Source organism: Erinaceus europaeus, chromosome 7 (assembly GCF_950295315.1).
Source record: "Erinaceus europaeus chromosome 7, mEriEur2.1, whole genome shotgun sequence".
Classification (NCBI taxonomy): domain Eukaryota; kingdom Metazoa; phylum Chordata; class Mammalia; order Eulipotyphla; family Erinaceidae; genus Erinaceus; species Erinaceus europaeus.
The window spans coordinates 106,797,195-106,814,825 of record NC_080168.1 but is presented as its reverse complement, the minus strand read 5'-3'; the positions used below and the strand labels follow the sequence as shown (position 1 = coordinate 106,814,825).

General features: G+C 42.7%; 1 protein-coding gene across 46 annotated transcripts in view; it reads right to left on the bottom strand.

The window, feature by feature from the left end:
- The window catches only part of R3HDM2 (R3H domain containing 2), a 165,870-nt gene that overhangs the window by 10,063 nt on the left and 138,176 nt on the right, over positions 1–17,631 (bottom strand). For 36 of the 46 annotated variants that reach the window (XM_060195095.1, XM_060195064.1, XM_060195066.1 and 33 more), the window contains 6 exons: positions 11,747–11,848; positions 9,416–9,658; positions 8,158–8,284; positions 7,748–7,908; positions 7,168–7,322; positions 4,934–5,034 (listed from right to left, as the gene is read on the bottom strand). In XM_060195095.1, the coding sequence (XP_060051078.1) occupies positions 4,934–5,034; positions 7,168–7,322; positions 7,748–7,908; positions 8,158–8,284; positions 9,416–9,658; positions 11,747–11,848 (889 nt within the window). The remainder of the gene's footprint in view (positions 1–4,933; positions 5,035–7,167; positions 7,323–7,747; positions 7,909–8,157; positions 8,285–9,415; positions 9,659–11,746; positions 11,849–17,631) is intronic. The other 10 variants (XM_060195090.1, XM_060195098.1, XM_060195101.1 and 7 more) reach the window with 2 other exon arrangements.

The following is a 17,631-nucleotide window of genomic DNA, read 5'->3' as shown; positions in this document are numbered from 1 at the left end:
TATCTTCCCAGTAAAGAGTAAACTGGAGGGACCAGGTGGTAGTTCACCTGGTTAAGTGTACACATTACAGTGCACAAAGACACGAGTTCACGTCCCTGGTCCCCAACTGCAGAGGGAAAGTTTCACGAATGGTGAAGTAGAGTTGCAGGTGTCTCTCTGTCTCTTTTCTTCTCTACTCTACCCTCCCTTCTTAATTTCTCTCTCTCTAAATAAATAAATAAACTTTTTAAAAAAATATTTTATTTTATTTATTTATTCCCTTTTGTTGCCCTTGTTGTTTTATTGTTGTAGTTATTATTGTTGTTGTCATTGTTGGATAGGATAGAGAGAAATGGAGAGAGGAGGGGAAGACAGAGAGGAGGAGAGAAAGATAGACACCTGCAGACCTGCTTCACCACCTGTGAAGCGACTCCTCTCCAGGTGGGGAGCCGGGGTTCAAACTGGGATCCTTATGCCGGTCCTTGTGCTTTGTGCCACCTGCGCTTAACCCGCTGCGCTACAGCCCAACTCCCCTTAAATAAACTTTTTTAAATAAAGTAAACTGGGAAGGAAAGCAGAAGCAGAACTTGTTTCTCTCTTCCACTCCCTCTTAGATTGCCATGGGGGCCTGGGAGAAGGTACCATGTAAGGCACTGCACTCTTAAGCATGAGGTCCCAAGTTCAATCCCTGGCATTGTATGTAGCAGAGTAATCCTCTGGTCCTAATATAAACAAACAAATTTCCATGTGAAAGTATTGAAGACTTTGAAAATCAATAATGTGGTGTGCACAACATTAAGGGAAAGTTCCAGGAATAGTGGAACAATACTGTGATGTCTCTCCTCTGCCTCTTGCTCCGTTGTCTCCAACTGAAATTAAAAGAAAAGAATCCTTCCATATGCAATGGAATTATGTAGGAACAAAAACCCAGTGTCAACAACAATAAAACCACAATAATGGCATGGTAAATATGATCTCTTAGATGATGTGGGTAGAGCAGAGGATCCAATCATGTAGGAAAGGCAGAGGGTCAGTAAGAAGCCTAGGATCAATCCACATAATGAAGAAGAAAGGAAACCGAACAACAACAACATCCACAGTTCCACAGAAACAGGGGAACTACATGATGAAGAGTACTTTCTACATTTTATTGATTGGGAAGAGCCTCGATTATCCCCTTCCAGTTTGAGCCCAGATCTCTAGTGCTGCCAATTTTCAGAATAATAATTGTTTCATTTTCTTAGCCTAGGTCAGAGTAGGTGGTGCAAAATTCTTTTCACTTGGCTTATGTTAATGTTTGCTGATAAAACCAGAGACCCGGGAGTCAGGCGTAGTGCAGTGGTTAAACGCACGTGGCGCAAAGCACAAGGACCAGCATAGGCTCCCGGTTCGAGCCCCTGGCTCCCCACCTGAAGGGGAGTCACGTCACAAGCAGTGAAGCAGGTCTGCAGGTGTCTATCTTTCTCTCCCCCTTTCTGTCTTCCCCTCCCCTCTCCATTTCTCTCTGTCCTATCCAACAACAACATCAATAACAACAATAATAACTACAGCAATAAAACAACAAGGGCAACAAAAGGGAATAAATAAGTACTTAAAAAAAACAAAACAAAAAACCAGAGACCCTACAGATATACTGATATGCCACTAAAGACTCACAAGTACAAATACACAAAGTATTGTCATATGTAATATGTACATACTTATTCTAACAGATAGGAGAGTTAATATCCCGTGGTACCAAACACTATCACAGGCTTCAGTGGTTTTTGGAGCTGGTTTCTACAATTTCTATAACCTGCTGGGAGAATCAAGGTCAAGTATCCCTGGTGGACACTAGAAGAAATAGCCAAAGAGACTAATACACAATAAAGGGCAAGGCCTGTTGAACTTAGAAACTCTCAGCTGGTGAGAGATCTATGTTTGGCTTGGATAAAGGCAGAATTCATCATTTCTTGAAGTTAAGAGTTGATTGTGTTTTAAATATACAAACACATTTTAAAATTTTATTTATGGGAGCCGGGCGGCAGCGCAGTGGGTTAAGCGCACATGGCGCAAAGTGCAAGGACCGGCATAAGGATCCCAGTTCGAGCCCCCGGCTCCCCACCTGCAGGGGAGTCACTTCACAGGCAGTGAAGCAGGTCTGCAGGTGTCTGTCTTTCTCTCCCCCTCTCTGTCTTCCCCTCCTCTCTCCATTTCTCTCTGACCTATCCAACAACAATGACACCAATAACAACAATAATAACTACAACAATAAAACAAGGGCAACAAAAGGGAAAATACATAAATAAATAAAAGAGAGTGTACCCCCTTTGGGGAATTTTAAAAAAATTATTTACTGTGTGAGAAAGAATGAAATGGAAGGGAGAGAGAGAATGCCAGAGCACTGCTTAGCTCTGGCACAAAGTGGTGCCAGAAGCCGAACATGCAGCTTCTTAGACCCTCAGACATGCAATCTGATGCGCTAACAGGCTAAGCTATTGCCCTGGCCCAAGATTTGATAGCCTTATTATTATTTTTTTTTTATTATCTTTATTCATTTATTGGATAGAGACAGCCAGAAATCAAGAGGAGGAGGGGAGATAGAAAGGGAAAGAGACAGAGAGACACCAGAAGCCCTGCTTCACCAGTCATGAAGCTTTCCCCTGCAGGTGGGGACCAGGGGCTTGAACCTGGGTCCTTGTGCACTGTAATATGTGTGCTCAACCAGGTGCGCTACTACCCGGTCCCTGATTTGATAGTCTTATGATCTAATTTTAAATAGAGAAAACTAGCAAATACCTTCCTTTTGCCAGAAGAGGGCACTCTAACATTCCCACAGTAAAACCCAAACAGATGGCTGCAGGCTAATTCATTAAGCCTTTCTCGGTGCCAGAATCCCTGAAGCTTCTTTAACCAGAGTGTTATGTCAGGGTGCAGTAAAGGGCAGCTAACAAGTGCAACTGTACTTGGTGTCTTAAGGGAGTTCTTGGCACAGACAGATGGTGAGAGGCTATATGGCATAAACCTATTCATCTGGGAGAACTGGCTTCTCCAACGATGTTTAAGATGACAGGCATTTATTTCCCACTGGAGAGAAAGGAATGAAATACAGAAGTTTGTTAAAGATGAATTATTAAAGAAGGAGCATGAGATAAAGTCAAAAGATTCAAGTTCTAGGACTGTGATTTCAAGTTATTTGCTGTATTTAAATCCTCTTTTCTTCTTTGTTTTCTCCTCTCTTTCACTAGGGCTCTATGCCTGCATGATTCCTCCATTCCTGGGGGATTTTTTTAAAATTTATTTTATTTATTTATTCCCTTTTGTTGCCCTTGTTGTTTTATTGTTGTAGTTATTATTGTTGTTGTCGTTGTTGGATAGGACAGAGAGAAATGGAGAGAGGAGGGGAAGACAGAGAGGAGGAGAGAAAGACAGACACCTGCAGACCTGCTTCACCGCCTGTGAAGCGACTCCCCTGCAGGTGGGGAGCCGGGGTTCGAACCGGGATCCTTATGCCGGTCCTTGTGCTTTGCGCCACCTGCGCTTAACCCGCTGCGCCACAGCCCGACTCCCCCGGATTTTTTTTTTTTAAATAGAGGGTCACAGAGAGGGAGAGAAAAATAAGGAGAGACAGACAGAGAGGAGAAACATCATAATTCTGTTGCACTGCTTGTGAAGCTTCCGCTTCTCTTGTGCTCCCACATGGTCCTCATGAATGGCAAAGTATGTGCTCTACCAAGTGAGCTATCTCCTGGCCCCCATTAACTTTCAGTCTCACACTTCCACTTCACGATACCATCTCACACCTGAGAGAATGGCTTCATCAACACATTAGGAAATGACAGGTGTTGAGAGGTTGTGGGGAAAAAGGATTCTGCTACTCTGCTGGTGGGAATGCAAACTGGTGAAGCCCCTTGGAAGACTATATGAAGAGTCCTTCAACAAATAAAAATGTAAAACAACAAGGGCAACAAAAGGGAAAATAAATAATAAAAATTAATATATATATTTAAAAAAACAAATAAAAATGTAATTACGATTCAGCAATACCACTTAGGCATTTATCTTATAGACAAACACTAATTCAAAGGGACAGATGCACCCCTATGTTCATAGATGCATTTTTCACAATAGCTAAAGATAGGAAGGAGCCTAAATGCCCACCAACAGATATATATTTCCTGGACTATTACCTGCAACCAGAAAAGATGACATTGTGTCCTTTGGGACAAAACAGATGGAACTGAAGGTGACTATGATTAGTGAAATAAGAGATGAGAGACAACTCGGGGTTCCACTCGTGGAATTGAGAGAACTAGTAATCATATACTTGAAAGGAAAAAAAAAGAGCAAACTTTCTAAGACTAGTGAGAACTATGGTGGTTATCTTTGGGAGGTGGGAGGGTGGGGACACAGATTTGGTGGTGGGTGTGGTGTGGAGCTATACACTAACCTTACAATCTTGTAATCTACTATTAATAACAAATCCTTTTTTTAAAAAAAGGCTTAAATTTCCTCTTCATGAAGAATCAAAATGACACAATATATATAAGTACACACACAAAAAAAACTGCTAGACAAATCTAGAAATGATTTAAAATGTACTTTATCAGCCTCCCTTACCCTCCCAAGAGGAAATATTAGAGGTCGATGGCAAGAATGAGTGCAGGAGACAGAAGTAGTCATCTCCATACCTCAAAGGCATGTATGTGGTGAGAATAATGCCAGATTCAGGTAAAAACCAAAACAAAACCCCCAAAGAACCAGTTGTAGATGCCAACCAGTGTCACTTTTCTTAGGAAGTCAACTTTAGCACCCCTGGAAAACAAGCTAGGACTTTGGTCTTTCCTCATGGTGGGGTCACTGTTGGGAACACAACCAGTTCTTGAACTCTGTGCTGCCCAGGTCCAGAGCACTAGTCCCCAGCAGCACCTGTCCTTGCCAATGCCCAAGATCCACTAAGTCTGCATCTTCTTACCTGAGTACTGCTGTGGCATCTGTGGTGGACTGCAGGGAGAGGGAGACTGAGGCATCTGGTACTGTTCAGAACCAGGGGGTTGCAGAAACCCCACAGAAGGGCTGGAGAGATGGAGAAGAGAGGAGTGGGAAAGCGGTAGAGGGAGGAACACGGTTCCTGGCAAACAGCTGCTGTTTCCCAGGCCTCCCCTGTGGGAAGCAGAGGCAGTTCCAAGCCATTCCCAGACCAATTTGCCATGCAATTTCTAAAATTACTCGTCAGTTCAAAGTTAATTATATATATTTGTACTTGATCATCTTTCAATTAGGAAGCTGCTAATCAGTGCTACAGATGGAATATCAGTGACACATGCTCTTCTTAACTGTGTGGAAACATCAGACACAAACATGTGTACAGATGTGTATGTTCTCTCTTTCTCCTTCCCTCTCTCCGTCTTTCCGTCTTTCCCTCCCTCCCTCCCTCCCTCCCTCCTTTCCTTTTTGTCCATCCATTCCTCCCTCTCTCTGAGCAAAAGTGAGAAAGACAGACACACAGTGCTAGAGAGGTTACAAAGGGAACTATGGAAATATGTGACTTAGGATATTTATACAACAGCAAATACAGGTAATCAGTTGAAGACAAATGGTGGGAAAATGCCACAAAAAATAAAGACAATATGTAGACATACATAAAAAAGGCAGAAATAAACATACACGATGAAAGAGACACAAATGCATAAGGTAGGGTTAGACTTGAGTTTTAGTTCTAGTACTGCTTTTAACTAAGCTTGCTTGACTTTGGTTAAGTTTCTTATCATGCCTATCTAGAATTTCTTCATAACAAAAGAAGAGGAAGTAAACAGATAAAGTATTGGACTTCCAAGCAGAAAGTCCCAAGTTCAATCATTGGCATCTCATGTGCCAGAGTGGTGCTCTCATTTTCTCTCTCTCATTAATAAATAAACATTAAGCAAACCAATGGAAAAAGGGAGAAAAAAAGAGTTAACGAAGTATTTTTTTTACTTTTTCATCTTTAATTTTAATTAATTAATTAGATAGGAACAGAGAGGAATGAGGGGAAGGGGGAGAGAGATAGAGTCACCTGCAGCCCTACTTCACCGCTTGTGAGGCCTCCCTCCCCCCTGCAGGTGGGGACCAGAGACTTGAACCTGGGTCCTTACGCATTATAATATGTGCTTTACCAGATGCACCACCACTGGGTACCTGACTAGGTATTTCGAGGGTAACTTCTACCTCTGAAATTACATTAGGGCTGGAAGGTAGCTCAGTAGTAAAGCACATACCTCACTTGCTGAAGCTCTGAGTTTGATTGTGAGCATATTAGAAAAATTCAAATAAAATTTTATTAATCATGATTGCTTTTCTTTCTTTCTTTTGCTTTCTTATTTTAATTACCACCAGTTATCTAGGATGGAGTTCTGTGCTTGAATGATAAATCCACTACAACTCCTGGCAGATAAGTAGTACATACTTTTTTTTTTTTATAGAGACAGAGAGAAGTTGAGAGCAAAGGAGGGGGGAAGAGAGCACATGCAAGTGAGCACAAGAGAAAGAAGGAGACCTGTAGCATTGTTTCACTGCTCATGAAGTTTCCTCCTGAAGGTGGGATCTGGGGGCTTGAACACAGGTTCTTGTGATGGTAGTGTGTGAGCTCTAGGAGATATACCACTGCCCAACTACTGTGACTGTCTTTTTTTCATTTAGAGAGAATGAGAAAGAGGAAGAGAGACCACAGTACTGAAGCTCCCTCTGTCGTTACAAACTTCACATGGGGTGCTGGGGCTTGAACCTGGGTTATATGAAAGCTATGGTCTTCTTAAGATACATATAAATAGACACAGAAATAGACCACCAGTGATTCACCCATGAATACAAACAGAGATATACAGAAAAATTATATATATTCATTCCAAATTTCTTCTTCAAATGATGAGAACCCTCTACCCCATAGTTCTGAATCCCACTGATTAGGAAAAACAAAATATGGGAGAAATTATATAAAGCCTGTGTCTCTAAAGCAGGAATAGTCTTTTAACTGCTGATGAACTCTTTGCAAATGTCAAATCAACTAAGAGAAAAGGAAAATGAAGCCCCTCAGAGGGAGTTCTACCTGCTTTAGGGCACCACTGGGATCTTTACTCTTGCTTTTATTTTCTTAGGTCACAGTGAAAAACCATGGTTCAGCAGTTGCTGAAGGTCTATGGGACATCAGTCCCACTCTCTGAGAGTCCTCACCTCGTACCGTTCTGCTGAGCTGAAGGGATCATGCTGTAGTACACTGGTACACCTCCTGCCGGGAGGCCCCCTTGCACAGACTGGCTCGCAGGGACCAGCATAGGTTGCTGGAAAGGCGGCTGGACCACATTTTGAGAGTCATTACCCACTGGGACCTTGGTGGAGACAAGACGAAAATAACCACTAGATTCCTAGTGAGTTCACCCGAAGAACAGCCTAGAATAAGACACTCTAAACTTTCTTCCCTGCCTCTTAGGAACTCCTAGTCTCCTCATCTACCCAAAGAAAATGCTTCCAGAGCTCATTCTACTTCCTTCTCCTAGAAATAGGAGAATCTGACAGAGAAGGTGACTGATTTCCTTTAGCCTCTACTTTCTTGAGCATAAGCTCAACTGAATGACTTACAAAGGCCAACTGAAATAACGACACTTCCCAAACTCTCTGGGATTTCTCTCAGAAGAAAACTGAAAACTAAAATATCAGGGATGATATTTTAGTGTTGGAGTTGTCATAAAGGACGGCTGTCCTTCTTCTTATAGCAAGGGGTAGGGTGATCTTTCCCCATGCAGAGTGCACCCACCTGGTAAGAAGGCAGTGGAGTGTACTGAACCACAAGGCCTTGCATCTGGCCCCCCATGCTGTTCCTCTGGTTGCTGAGCAGGCCCTGGTTCTGTGGCTGCTGGACCCCAATCATGCCTTGGTAAGCTGCCTGCTGCTGGTTAGGCATCATGGGCTGTAAACCTAGGATGGGCAAGGCAAAGGAGACATTAGCATGGTCTCAACAATGTTTTGGAGGTCATACTTTATCTGCAATTTCCCTTCTATTTTACTCTTTTTTCCTTGGGTCCCCCGTTTAGGACCCTAAGCATTACCGACATTATTTTTTTCAACTGGGAAAGCAGTTCTCTCTTTTCCAAGCCGCCCTGCCCGCCCCCCCACCCCCACCTCCACCCCCATTCACTGAGTTTTTACATCAGGAGTTCCTCTTACCAGGCTGTTGGGATGGCTGAGGCAGCTGTTGACCACGTTGGGGGCTGTAGGCCACCGGGTGAGAGAGAGGTCGATATTGCTGGTTGGAGTTAGGATACTGTCCAGAGGGGTAGTAAGAAACCTGGATCTAAGGTAAGTAGAAATAGATATGTGATAGGAGGATTCACATTTAGTCTCAACATCTCCAAACTATTTGATGTACAGAGGTTGAAGGTTACATGGATACTAAAAGGAGAGGTTTGGAGTTTGTAATTGCACAATTAGTAGACAAGTTTGAATTCGACTAGGAAGAGCTTATGTTATACAGAAAAATGACCTTCTAACTAGAAAGACAGTTATCAAGCAAAAGGCAGGGAGATGGAAGTGGGGATAGATATCCTGCTGGTCTGTCTATGCTACACAAATGGCTCAGGTGATGGTGGTGCAATGGCTAGAACACTGGGCTCTCAAGCATGAGGTCCCACATTCAATCCCCAGCATCACATGTGCTGGAATGATGCTCTTTTCTGTGTGTGGGTGCGAATCTCTCCCACTAATAAATAAATAAATATTTAAAAATGACTAAGGGGGTCGGGCAGTAGTGCAGCAGGCTAAGCACATGTGGTGCAAAGTGCAAGGATCAGCGTAAGGATCCCAGCTCCCCACCTGCAGGGGTTCGCTTCACAAGCAGTGAAGCAGGTCTGCAATTGTCTGTCCTTCCCTCCTCTCTCCATTTCTCTCTGTCCTATCCAACAACAACAACATCAACAATAGTAATATCCACAACAATAATAACACAACAAGGGCATCAAAAGGGAAAAAATAGCCTCTAGGAGCAGTGGATTCATGGTGCAGGCACTGAGCCCCAGCAATAATCCTGGAGGCAAAATAATAGTAGTAAAAAAATGAACTGGGGGGCAGTCAGTGGCACACCTACTTGAGCACAGTACTACCACGCATAAGGCTGTGGTTCCAGCCCTGCTCCCACCTGCAAGAGGGACGCTTCACAAGTGGTGAAGCAGGTCTACAGGTGTCTATCTTTCTCCCTATCTTCCCACCTCTTTTCTCAATTTCTCTCTGTTCTAGCAAATAAAACAGAAAGAAAAAATGAAAACAATAGCTTCCAGGAGTGGTGGATTCATAGTGCTGACACTAAGCCCCAACAACAACCCTGGTGGCAATAAAAAATAAAAATAAAAATAAAATGAACTAGAGGAAGAAAGATTATAGTACTGAACACAGTGAATCAGTGATTTAAGCTGGGATTGGATCCACTTACCTGTTGAGGGGGCTGCATATAGCCCTGGGGTGGCAGGACTTGCTGAGTAGGTGGTCCATGGCTAGAGGTGGAATAGTTGGAAGTGGGGAGGGGTTGTCCTGTAGAAGCCATGATGAAGCTAGTCTGCTGAGGGTGCTGGGAGATAAGGGGGGGCTGAAACAGAGCAGAAGATGGGTCTGCTGCTTCAGTAGAACCTTGGCGGCTAAGGCTCATTTGTCCAAAGGGGTTGCTGAGGTCATCTGCCTGTTGAGAGAGTTGGGGAGACTCAAGGACTGAGCCCCATGCCTGGCTTTAGCATAGATAAACAGACACAGACAGACAGACAGACAGAGCTACCTTCTATATAACCTTCCTTACACCAATTTGGGGTGCTTCTGCATCAGTGCCTCGGGAGATGCTTTTAGCCCTAAACCTGTCAAAGAATGTTCTACAAATTGAGCCGCTTTTTGAAATTCAAATTTAAAGCCAACGTCCCTACTATATATGAGGCAACACTGGTCACCCTGGTTATGATATTTATTAGAATTAGTCCTGGAGATATAGGAGCAATGATACAACTTCTGTATAGAGAACAGGACAAACTAGCTACTAGAAAACAAACAAACAAAAGACATAGGACGAAAAAAAAATGAGTATTTCCAATTCCTGCCTTCCTTATACACTGAACCATAAAAAGGGCCTCTTAAGTTGCCATAAATCCTATTTTACATAAAGGCCATATCTTTGTGAATTGTAGGTGGCTAAGTTTGTGTACTTCTGCAGCTCTGTCTGTGCAGCAGAAAGACTGGTGGGCTCCATTCCTGCTGCTTATCTCTTACTCCCTCTCAAGGTCATTCCCACCTCTGTTTTCTGACACCTGCCTAGAGTTCTCCTGCCCATCAGAAACCACTTCCAATTCTCGCCTCTGAAAGGAGGCCAGGGTGAGTGGCACAGCTAGAAGGTGAGACTGGCTAGTCTGTAATTGCCTTCTTTCCCGGCCTACTTCCGAAAACAGCAAGAGTGATGGTGTTCCATCTCTTACTTGTACGATGATAAGTTAGGATTTGTTACTTTCTTCTTGCTTTTTTTTTTTCCAACAGTAATTCTCTTTCTCTCTCTCCCTCTCCTTCTCTCTCTCCCTCTCTCTCATACACACCCCACAATTTTTTTTTTTTTTGCACACATTTGTAAAAGAAACTAGTAGAAACAAAAGACAATGTTTTCCTATGGTATCACTCCACTTTCAGGAATCTGATCTTCAGATTTTGTTTCCTAAGTGGGCAGGACTAGATAAGAGAATTAGATTGAAGATTATTCTGTGGTCTATATTTCAGGACTCTATGTGGAGTCAGGGCACCTCACATGCATGATTTCATTGTTTTGGGAGGCTTTTTCATCTAGACAAAGTCAGAGAAAGACACCACTACACTTGAGCTTCTTCAAGTGTCACAGCACCTCCTATGTGGTACCAAGGGCTTGAACCTGGGCTGCAGGTGTGGCAAGGCACAGCCCTATCCAATGAGCTATCTCTCTGGTATTTCCAGGTACTTTGCTGTTGTTGCTACCAGAGCTTCACTGCTCCCAGGTGATTTTTTCAAATAGAAAGAGACAAACAGAAAGAGAAAGACACCACAGTACTTAGGCTTCCTCCAGTGTAGTGGGGGCTGGGCTCAAACCTGGGTCATGTGCAGCGGGCACATCATCTAGGTGAGCTATTTTGCTGCCTCCCTCCAGCAACTTTTTAGAATGGAGAAAAGAGATGGGAGGAAAGCGAGGGTAGGGGTGGGAGCAGATAGGTGTAATTAACACAAGATAAAAAAAAATATCAGGGCTTCCACAACTATGTGGCAAATCAGATCATCAAAGGATCTGTAGCCATGGTACAAACAATTTAAACAGCATGTAGAAGAGGATTTAAAAAAAATGTAAACTGATATAGTAATATAGGGGGACATTTTAAGTTTTTAAAGCTTTTGCCAGGGGTATCTGAGAGTTCTTATTTTGAAATGAAACTATAAAGAACTATTCCACACAGAGTAAACTGGATTCTTCAGATATGTCCAGAGAACAAATGACATGAAGTGTACACATGGTAGAAAGATGAGGAGCCCAGGTCAGGTAAATGACCAGTTTCCTTCCTTTCCTGAAATTTGGGGGGAACTGTTTCCTCTTGGTCTTACATTTAGGTAAAGCACTGTGTGATGAGGTCCCTAGAATAGTTTAGTCTGTGCTGGCTGCTTTTCACACAGACCTCCAAAAGGCACAACTGCTGTGCACGACTGACCCAGACATACACACAGATGAACAGGTCACACATGAACATGACAGAGCAGGGTATGGGGCAGTATATACCATGTTGTACTGCTGGGGTGGAGAAACTGGCAGAAGGACTTGGGGACAGGAACTTGGAGAGAACTGAACAGGCTGCGGAGAGGGCTGCAGAGCTGGGACTGGCTGTGGACCAGCAGAGAGACATATGGAAAAGGAGAGAGAAAAGGGAGGCACAAGGGTTGGGGGGCAGAGATAGGGAGGGAAAGAGAAGGAATATCAAGGTTAATCATAAAAAAGAGATTTCACATGAACAGCAAGGCTGTTGAGCAGGCTGTAGATCAAGTTCAGGACAGCTTATGACTTCTATCTCTGGAAAACAGACAACCCCTCCTTTCAGAGGAGCTCCACAGCACATGCCCCTGTACTAATCACTCAGAACTCAGATGGATGTTGTGGGCAATCTTAGCTCATTTAGAGCCAGGGTCCACTGCCTAGTTCCAAACATAGACCTTCACCCACCACACCAGGCATTTTTTTTTCTGAATACATAATTCCTGAGGCACATAGTCATCCCCCTCCTCCTCCTTGAATGCACATTTAAGAAGAGATTCCCATCTGCACTGCTGTATTGCCTCTGTAGGAAGGGTCATCTAAGGTCTGGCACAGCTCTCCCCACCAAGCTCCAGATTTCACGCCACAGCTCTCCTGGAGGAAGTGCTCATTCACAGGCTCCCTCCCCAGGGCAGAGCAGGGAAAACAGCTAGTTCATGCCTGGTTTCAGCTACTTTCTCAAGCACTATTCTGTGCTCCTCCAGGCTATGGGAGCAATAGAAAAAAGGTCCCTGAATACAAACAGGCAGGGATTTAGGAATAAAATATAAAGAGTGTAATTTCAGCTTTTGTTCCTTCAGTCCTTTCACTAGCCTCAAGCAGGAGAGTATGTTTCTTACGAACATGATGCATTCTAAACTAACAAATGGGGGATTACTTCTTCTCCCTGTATTCTTCCCTTTCAGTCATCTCATCAGTTCAACAGTCACATTCCTTGGTGGCAGAAGGAGATAGGCTAGGAAGAGAGGGGGAAATAGCCGTGCTATAGCTATCTCATTTATAGATTATCTCTCTATAGGCTCACAATACTTATACAGGGAGATATGATTTCCAGTTAAGATAGTAACAGTCAGGAGTCGGGCGGCAGTGCAGCAGGTTAAGCCCATGTGGCGCAAAACCCAAGGACTGATGTAAGGATCCCAGTTCGAGCTCCTGGCTCCCCACCTGCAGGGGAGTCACTTCACAAGCGGTGAAGCAGGTCTGCAGGTATCTATCTTTCTCTCCTCCTCTCTGTCTTCCCCATCTCTCTCCATTTCTTTCTGTCCTATCCAATAACAACGACATCTATAACAATAGGAATAATAACTACAACAGTAAAACAAGGGCAACAAAAGGGGATAAATAAATAAACATTAAGAAAAAAGATAGTAAGACTCATAGAAGTTAAATTACACACACCTAGCATCACAAAGATAGTATGGCAGAGCTGGGAGGAGAGCTTAGTTCTGCTTTCCATCAGCTCTTTCTACTCTAGGTTAGCAGTAGGAAGAAGGTACAGGAAGAAGTACAGCAGAATTACATAGACATCTTTTTGTTGTACACACAATTCTCTTCCCTTCCTACAAATTTAGAGTATTAAGAATTTAGGGGGTAGGGGTAACATATCAATAACATTTCTAGTCATGTTTCCTCTGGAACACCCTTTCTTCTCTCTCTCTCTCTCTCTCTCTCTCTCTCTCTCTCTCTTTTCTTTGCCTCCAGGGTTATTGCCGGGGCTCAGTTCCTGCACTACAAATCCACCGCTCCTGGTGGCCATTTTTTCCATTGTTGTCATTACTGTTATTATTGTTGTTACTGTTGTTGTTGGATAGGACAGAGAAATTGAGAGAGAAGGGGAAGACAGAGAGGGAAAAAGAAAGATAGACACTTGCAGACCTGCTTCACTGCTTGTGAAGCAAACCTCCCCCCATCCAAGGTGGGGAGCCAGGGGCTCAAAACCAGGAGCCTTGCACCAGTCCTTGAGCTTTGCACTATGTGCACTTACCGTGGTGTGTGATCACTGGCCCCCACTTTTTTTTTTTTTTACTAGAGCACTGCTCAAGTTTGGTTTATGGTGGTGCAAGGAACCGAACCTGGGACTTTGGAGCCTCAGGATGAGAGTCTCTTTTGCATAACCATATGCTATCTACCTCCACTCCACTAGGACACCTTTTTACAAAGTAGACCAACAGTTCTAGAGGCAGAGCCAGGAATTAGAAGGCTCCACTTGTTCCCACTCACCAATCTGAAAAAAAAAAAATCAAAGAATATTTCTTATACTTGGATTAAATACAATGTAAATCACCTTGGTTGAGAAAAAGTCACCAAGAATCCAATATGTGACCACAAGCCCTGAAAATAAACTCTCAGCTCTCTGGTATACAACTATTTTCTGTAAGCCAATGGCATTCCAGATATAACTGTCAGCCAAGCTGCTCAGCATGTGCTATTTGTGCTGGTGGCTCTGAAACCCTTTCTCTGTTATCTTAACCCATTGCTTTTTCTAGGGGAAAGGCTTATTGTGCTTCAAATATTAAATAATTTTTATTTTAAAAGGTTTTATTTAATAATGAGAAAGATAGGAGGAGAGAGAGAAAGAACCAAACATCACTCTGGTTACATGTGCTGCTAGGGAGCGAACTCGGGACCACATGCTTGAGAGTCCAATGCTTTATCCATTGTGCCATCTCCTGGACCACCTTCACATCTTATATACTTTAGGGGAGAAAGGGTGGCACAGGAAGAATGGAGTGGAGAAACAATTCTTTTTCTCAGACTTGGGAGTTTTCAATCAAAAGTGAACAGAGAAGATATGGTACTCCTCTCCAGACTGAAGGAAGGTAGTGGTAAAGACAAGTGTCTCAGTGAGATATTTAACTTATTTCGTTACTACTTTCAGCTGAGGTTTTACTCTCATAGACCTGCAAACTATGGAAGCTGAAAAGCCACAAGGAAGCCAAAGACTGACTTTGGGGTGTGACTGCCATCTACTGGTGAATTCTAAGCTACATGATTGGCTTTTGAATGCCTGACTAGGAAACCACAAGACTCAGAAGACTCTTCTTCAAAAAGGCCCACTCCTGGCCAGACAACCAGGACAACCATGTGTCCTAGAGCCCCAGCTCCCCAGAGCCTTGCCCCACTAGGGAAAGAGAGAGACAGGCTGGGAGTATGGATCATGGGGAAGCAATTACAGAAGCCAGATCTTCCACCTTCTGCATCCCATAATGATCCTGGGTCCATACTCCCAGAGGGATAAAGCATAGGGAAGCTATCAAGAGAAGGGATTGGATACAAAGTTCTGGGGGTGGGAATTGTGTGGAATTGTACCCCTCTTATCCTATAGTCTTGTCAATTTTTCCATTTAATAAATAAAAATTTTTAAAAAGTCTACTCTTTTGAATTAAATTAGGCAAAAGGTAAGTCACTAGTCCTTTAATTCCCAGTTGAGACTTTACATGTAGACCTGCTCTGACAGCAAAGGACTGCCAAGAAGGGAAAGAGAAGGATCAGGGATAGAGTTCAGTAGCAGAGTACATGTTTTGCATATATGAGGTCTTTGAGTTTGATCCTTGGCACTGAAACAAAAAACAAAACAAAAAAATCCCTCAAACAAACAAGCAAACAAAAAACCCTAACAAAGAAGGGAAAGAGCATAGCTTAGCCAGAACTATTTTGAGGGCTAGGGAAAATACCTCTTGCCATAGGGCTTAATTTCATTTATTTAATAAATTATTTTCTAGATAAGAGACAGAGGCAGAGAAAGAGTTAAAGAGGCCACAGCACTTCAGTGTGGTAGTGACTGGGCTCTATCCTGGATCACGTACATAACAAAGCAGCACACTATCCAAGTGAACTGTTTCATTACCACAGAACTTAAAAGTAACTACCTTTTCTCAGTTTTTCTTTGAAACTACTGTAAGCAAAGCAGGTGTGTGTGTGTGTGTGTGTGTGTGTGTGTGTGTGTGTGTGTGTGTGTGTGTGAGTTCACTTCCTTCATCTCTGCATAGTTATCTACCATCTGAGAAGTAAATAATAAGTATTCTAGGGTTCAGCAACTTGAGCACAAAGAGCCTTCAATGTTGAGAGACAGTCAGAAAAAGAGAAAAGACAGGCAGTACGAAGAGGAAGAAAAAGAGAAAAAAGAAGGAGGGGGGGTTACATATACAGTGGTGTGGCAATAAACTATTAGCAGTGATCCTAAATGTTTCAGGGACACCAAAATGTAACCAGGATAAAATGTTTTAATTTGGAGTTTATGGTCACAATTAACATTGTGAATAAACTTCTGAGACAAGTGTTGCATGATAGCTATTACATGTGGAATCTAAACAAGTTATTAAATCTGTGAAAAACAGCAATATGATGGTGGGAGGAATAAAAGTGATGGTGTTTATGGGTACAAACTCCCAATAAATAAATAAATAAGCCAACAATATCTAATGGGCAGTATAATAAAAATGGTAATCATAATTACGTAGAGTGAACAATATAGTATCAGTAATCCTATCATGAAAGTATTAAAATTACAGCAGTACACTTTAAAAATATGCCTAACAATGTCAAATATATTCAATGAAAAAAAATAAGATAGGGTCATAGAGGTGGCTCAGTGGTAAAGTGCATGTCTGAAATGTGTGAGATGCCGAGTTTGAGCCCTGGCACTAAAAAGTGGTGGAGCAGTGCTCTGATCCTTTTCTCAGTAAAAATAAGCTGACCTAACTAGTAGCTCCCCCCACACCAAAAAACAAAAACAAAAAACCAAAAAAACAAACACCTGAAAAGAGAAAATAACAAGCACTGACCCTTGTTGTCCCAAAGAACTGCCATCCATCTGTGAATAAACATTTGGGATTTAGGGGTGAATACCTGAAAATTCTGTCTCCATTGTTTTCAGTCCCAAATGGTTACTCTCTTTATACTCCTATGCCCCTTCCACTCCTGTTGTCTGTTTCTAGATATGCATGGAGGGAAGGAATAAATGAAAACTAAGAGGGGGAAATGAGAGTAAGACGATGTTAGATACACACATTTTAGAAAATAAAACAAACACTGGGACCTTAGAAAAGCAAGATATGTACACAAAGAATGTACGATATGTACACCAAGCAGGAATTAGTCAGAAAGAAAAATAAAGCCTACCCATATATAGGTCTGAATTAAAACACAAACAAGGAAAAACACACAAAATATGCAATGTATCAGTAGGGAGTGATAAGCTGATATCAATGAAACTTAATGAGGTAAATGGTGGAACAAAGTCAAGATTACAGAGAAACAAATTAACGAACTGATATGAGGCACTAGGATGATTTACATGTAGTTTATATTAAGATATAAATGAGATGCTGTCGGGAAATTGTGAGGAGTCTCACAAAGCATCCTGCATTTTTCTGCCTCCAGGAGCCTGGCATTCCTTAAAACATTAAGCCAGCTCCCCCTGCTCCACCCTGCATTCCTGATACTATGGCCTATCTACATAATCATTGTTTTGCCTGAAAGATCCCCACCCATTCCATTCTTTTGATCTATCTTCTTTCTACCCTCAAGACCCTCCCTGCCTGCAGGGTATTATTAATCCTACCAGTTAAAACCCTCACAACAGTAGCTAAAGAAGTTCCTACCTTTCCAGCTCCTTTTGCCTTTCTCTGCCCCTTTCCTAGCCATTTCCATTTCTGACTTGCCACTTCCGGGTCTGCCCTTTAAAAGCCTTGGTTCTCTGATCAATAAAGAGAATTGCATTGCCTTGCCGCCACATTTGGTTCCTGAGTCATCCCTCGCATTGGCTCCAGTCGAGTTCTCTCCAACCCAGAGAGTAGGCGCCTTGGAAGAGGCACCCCATGCTAGCCTGGCAAAGTGCAAATAATTGAAAGAGA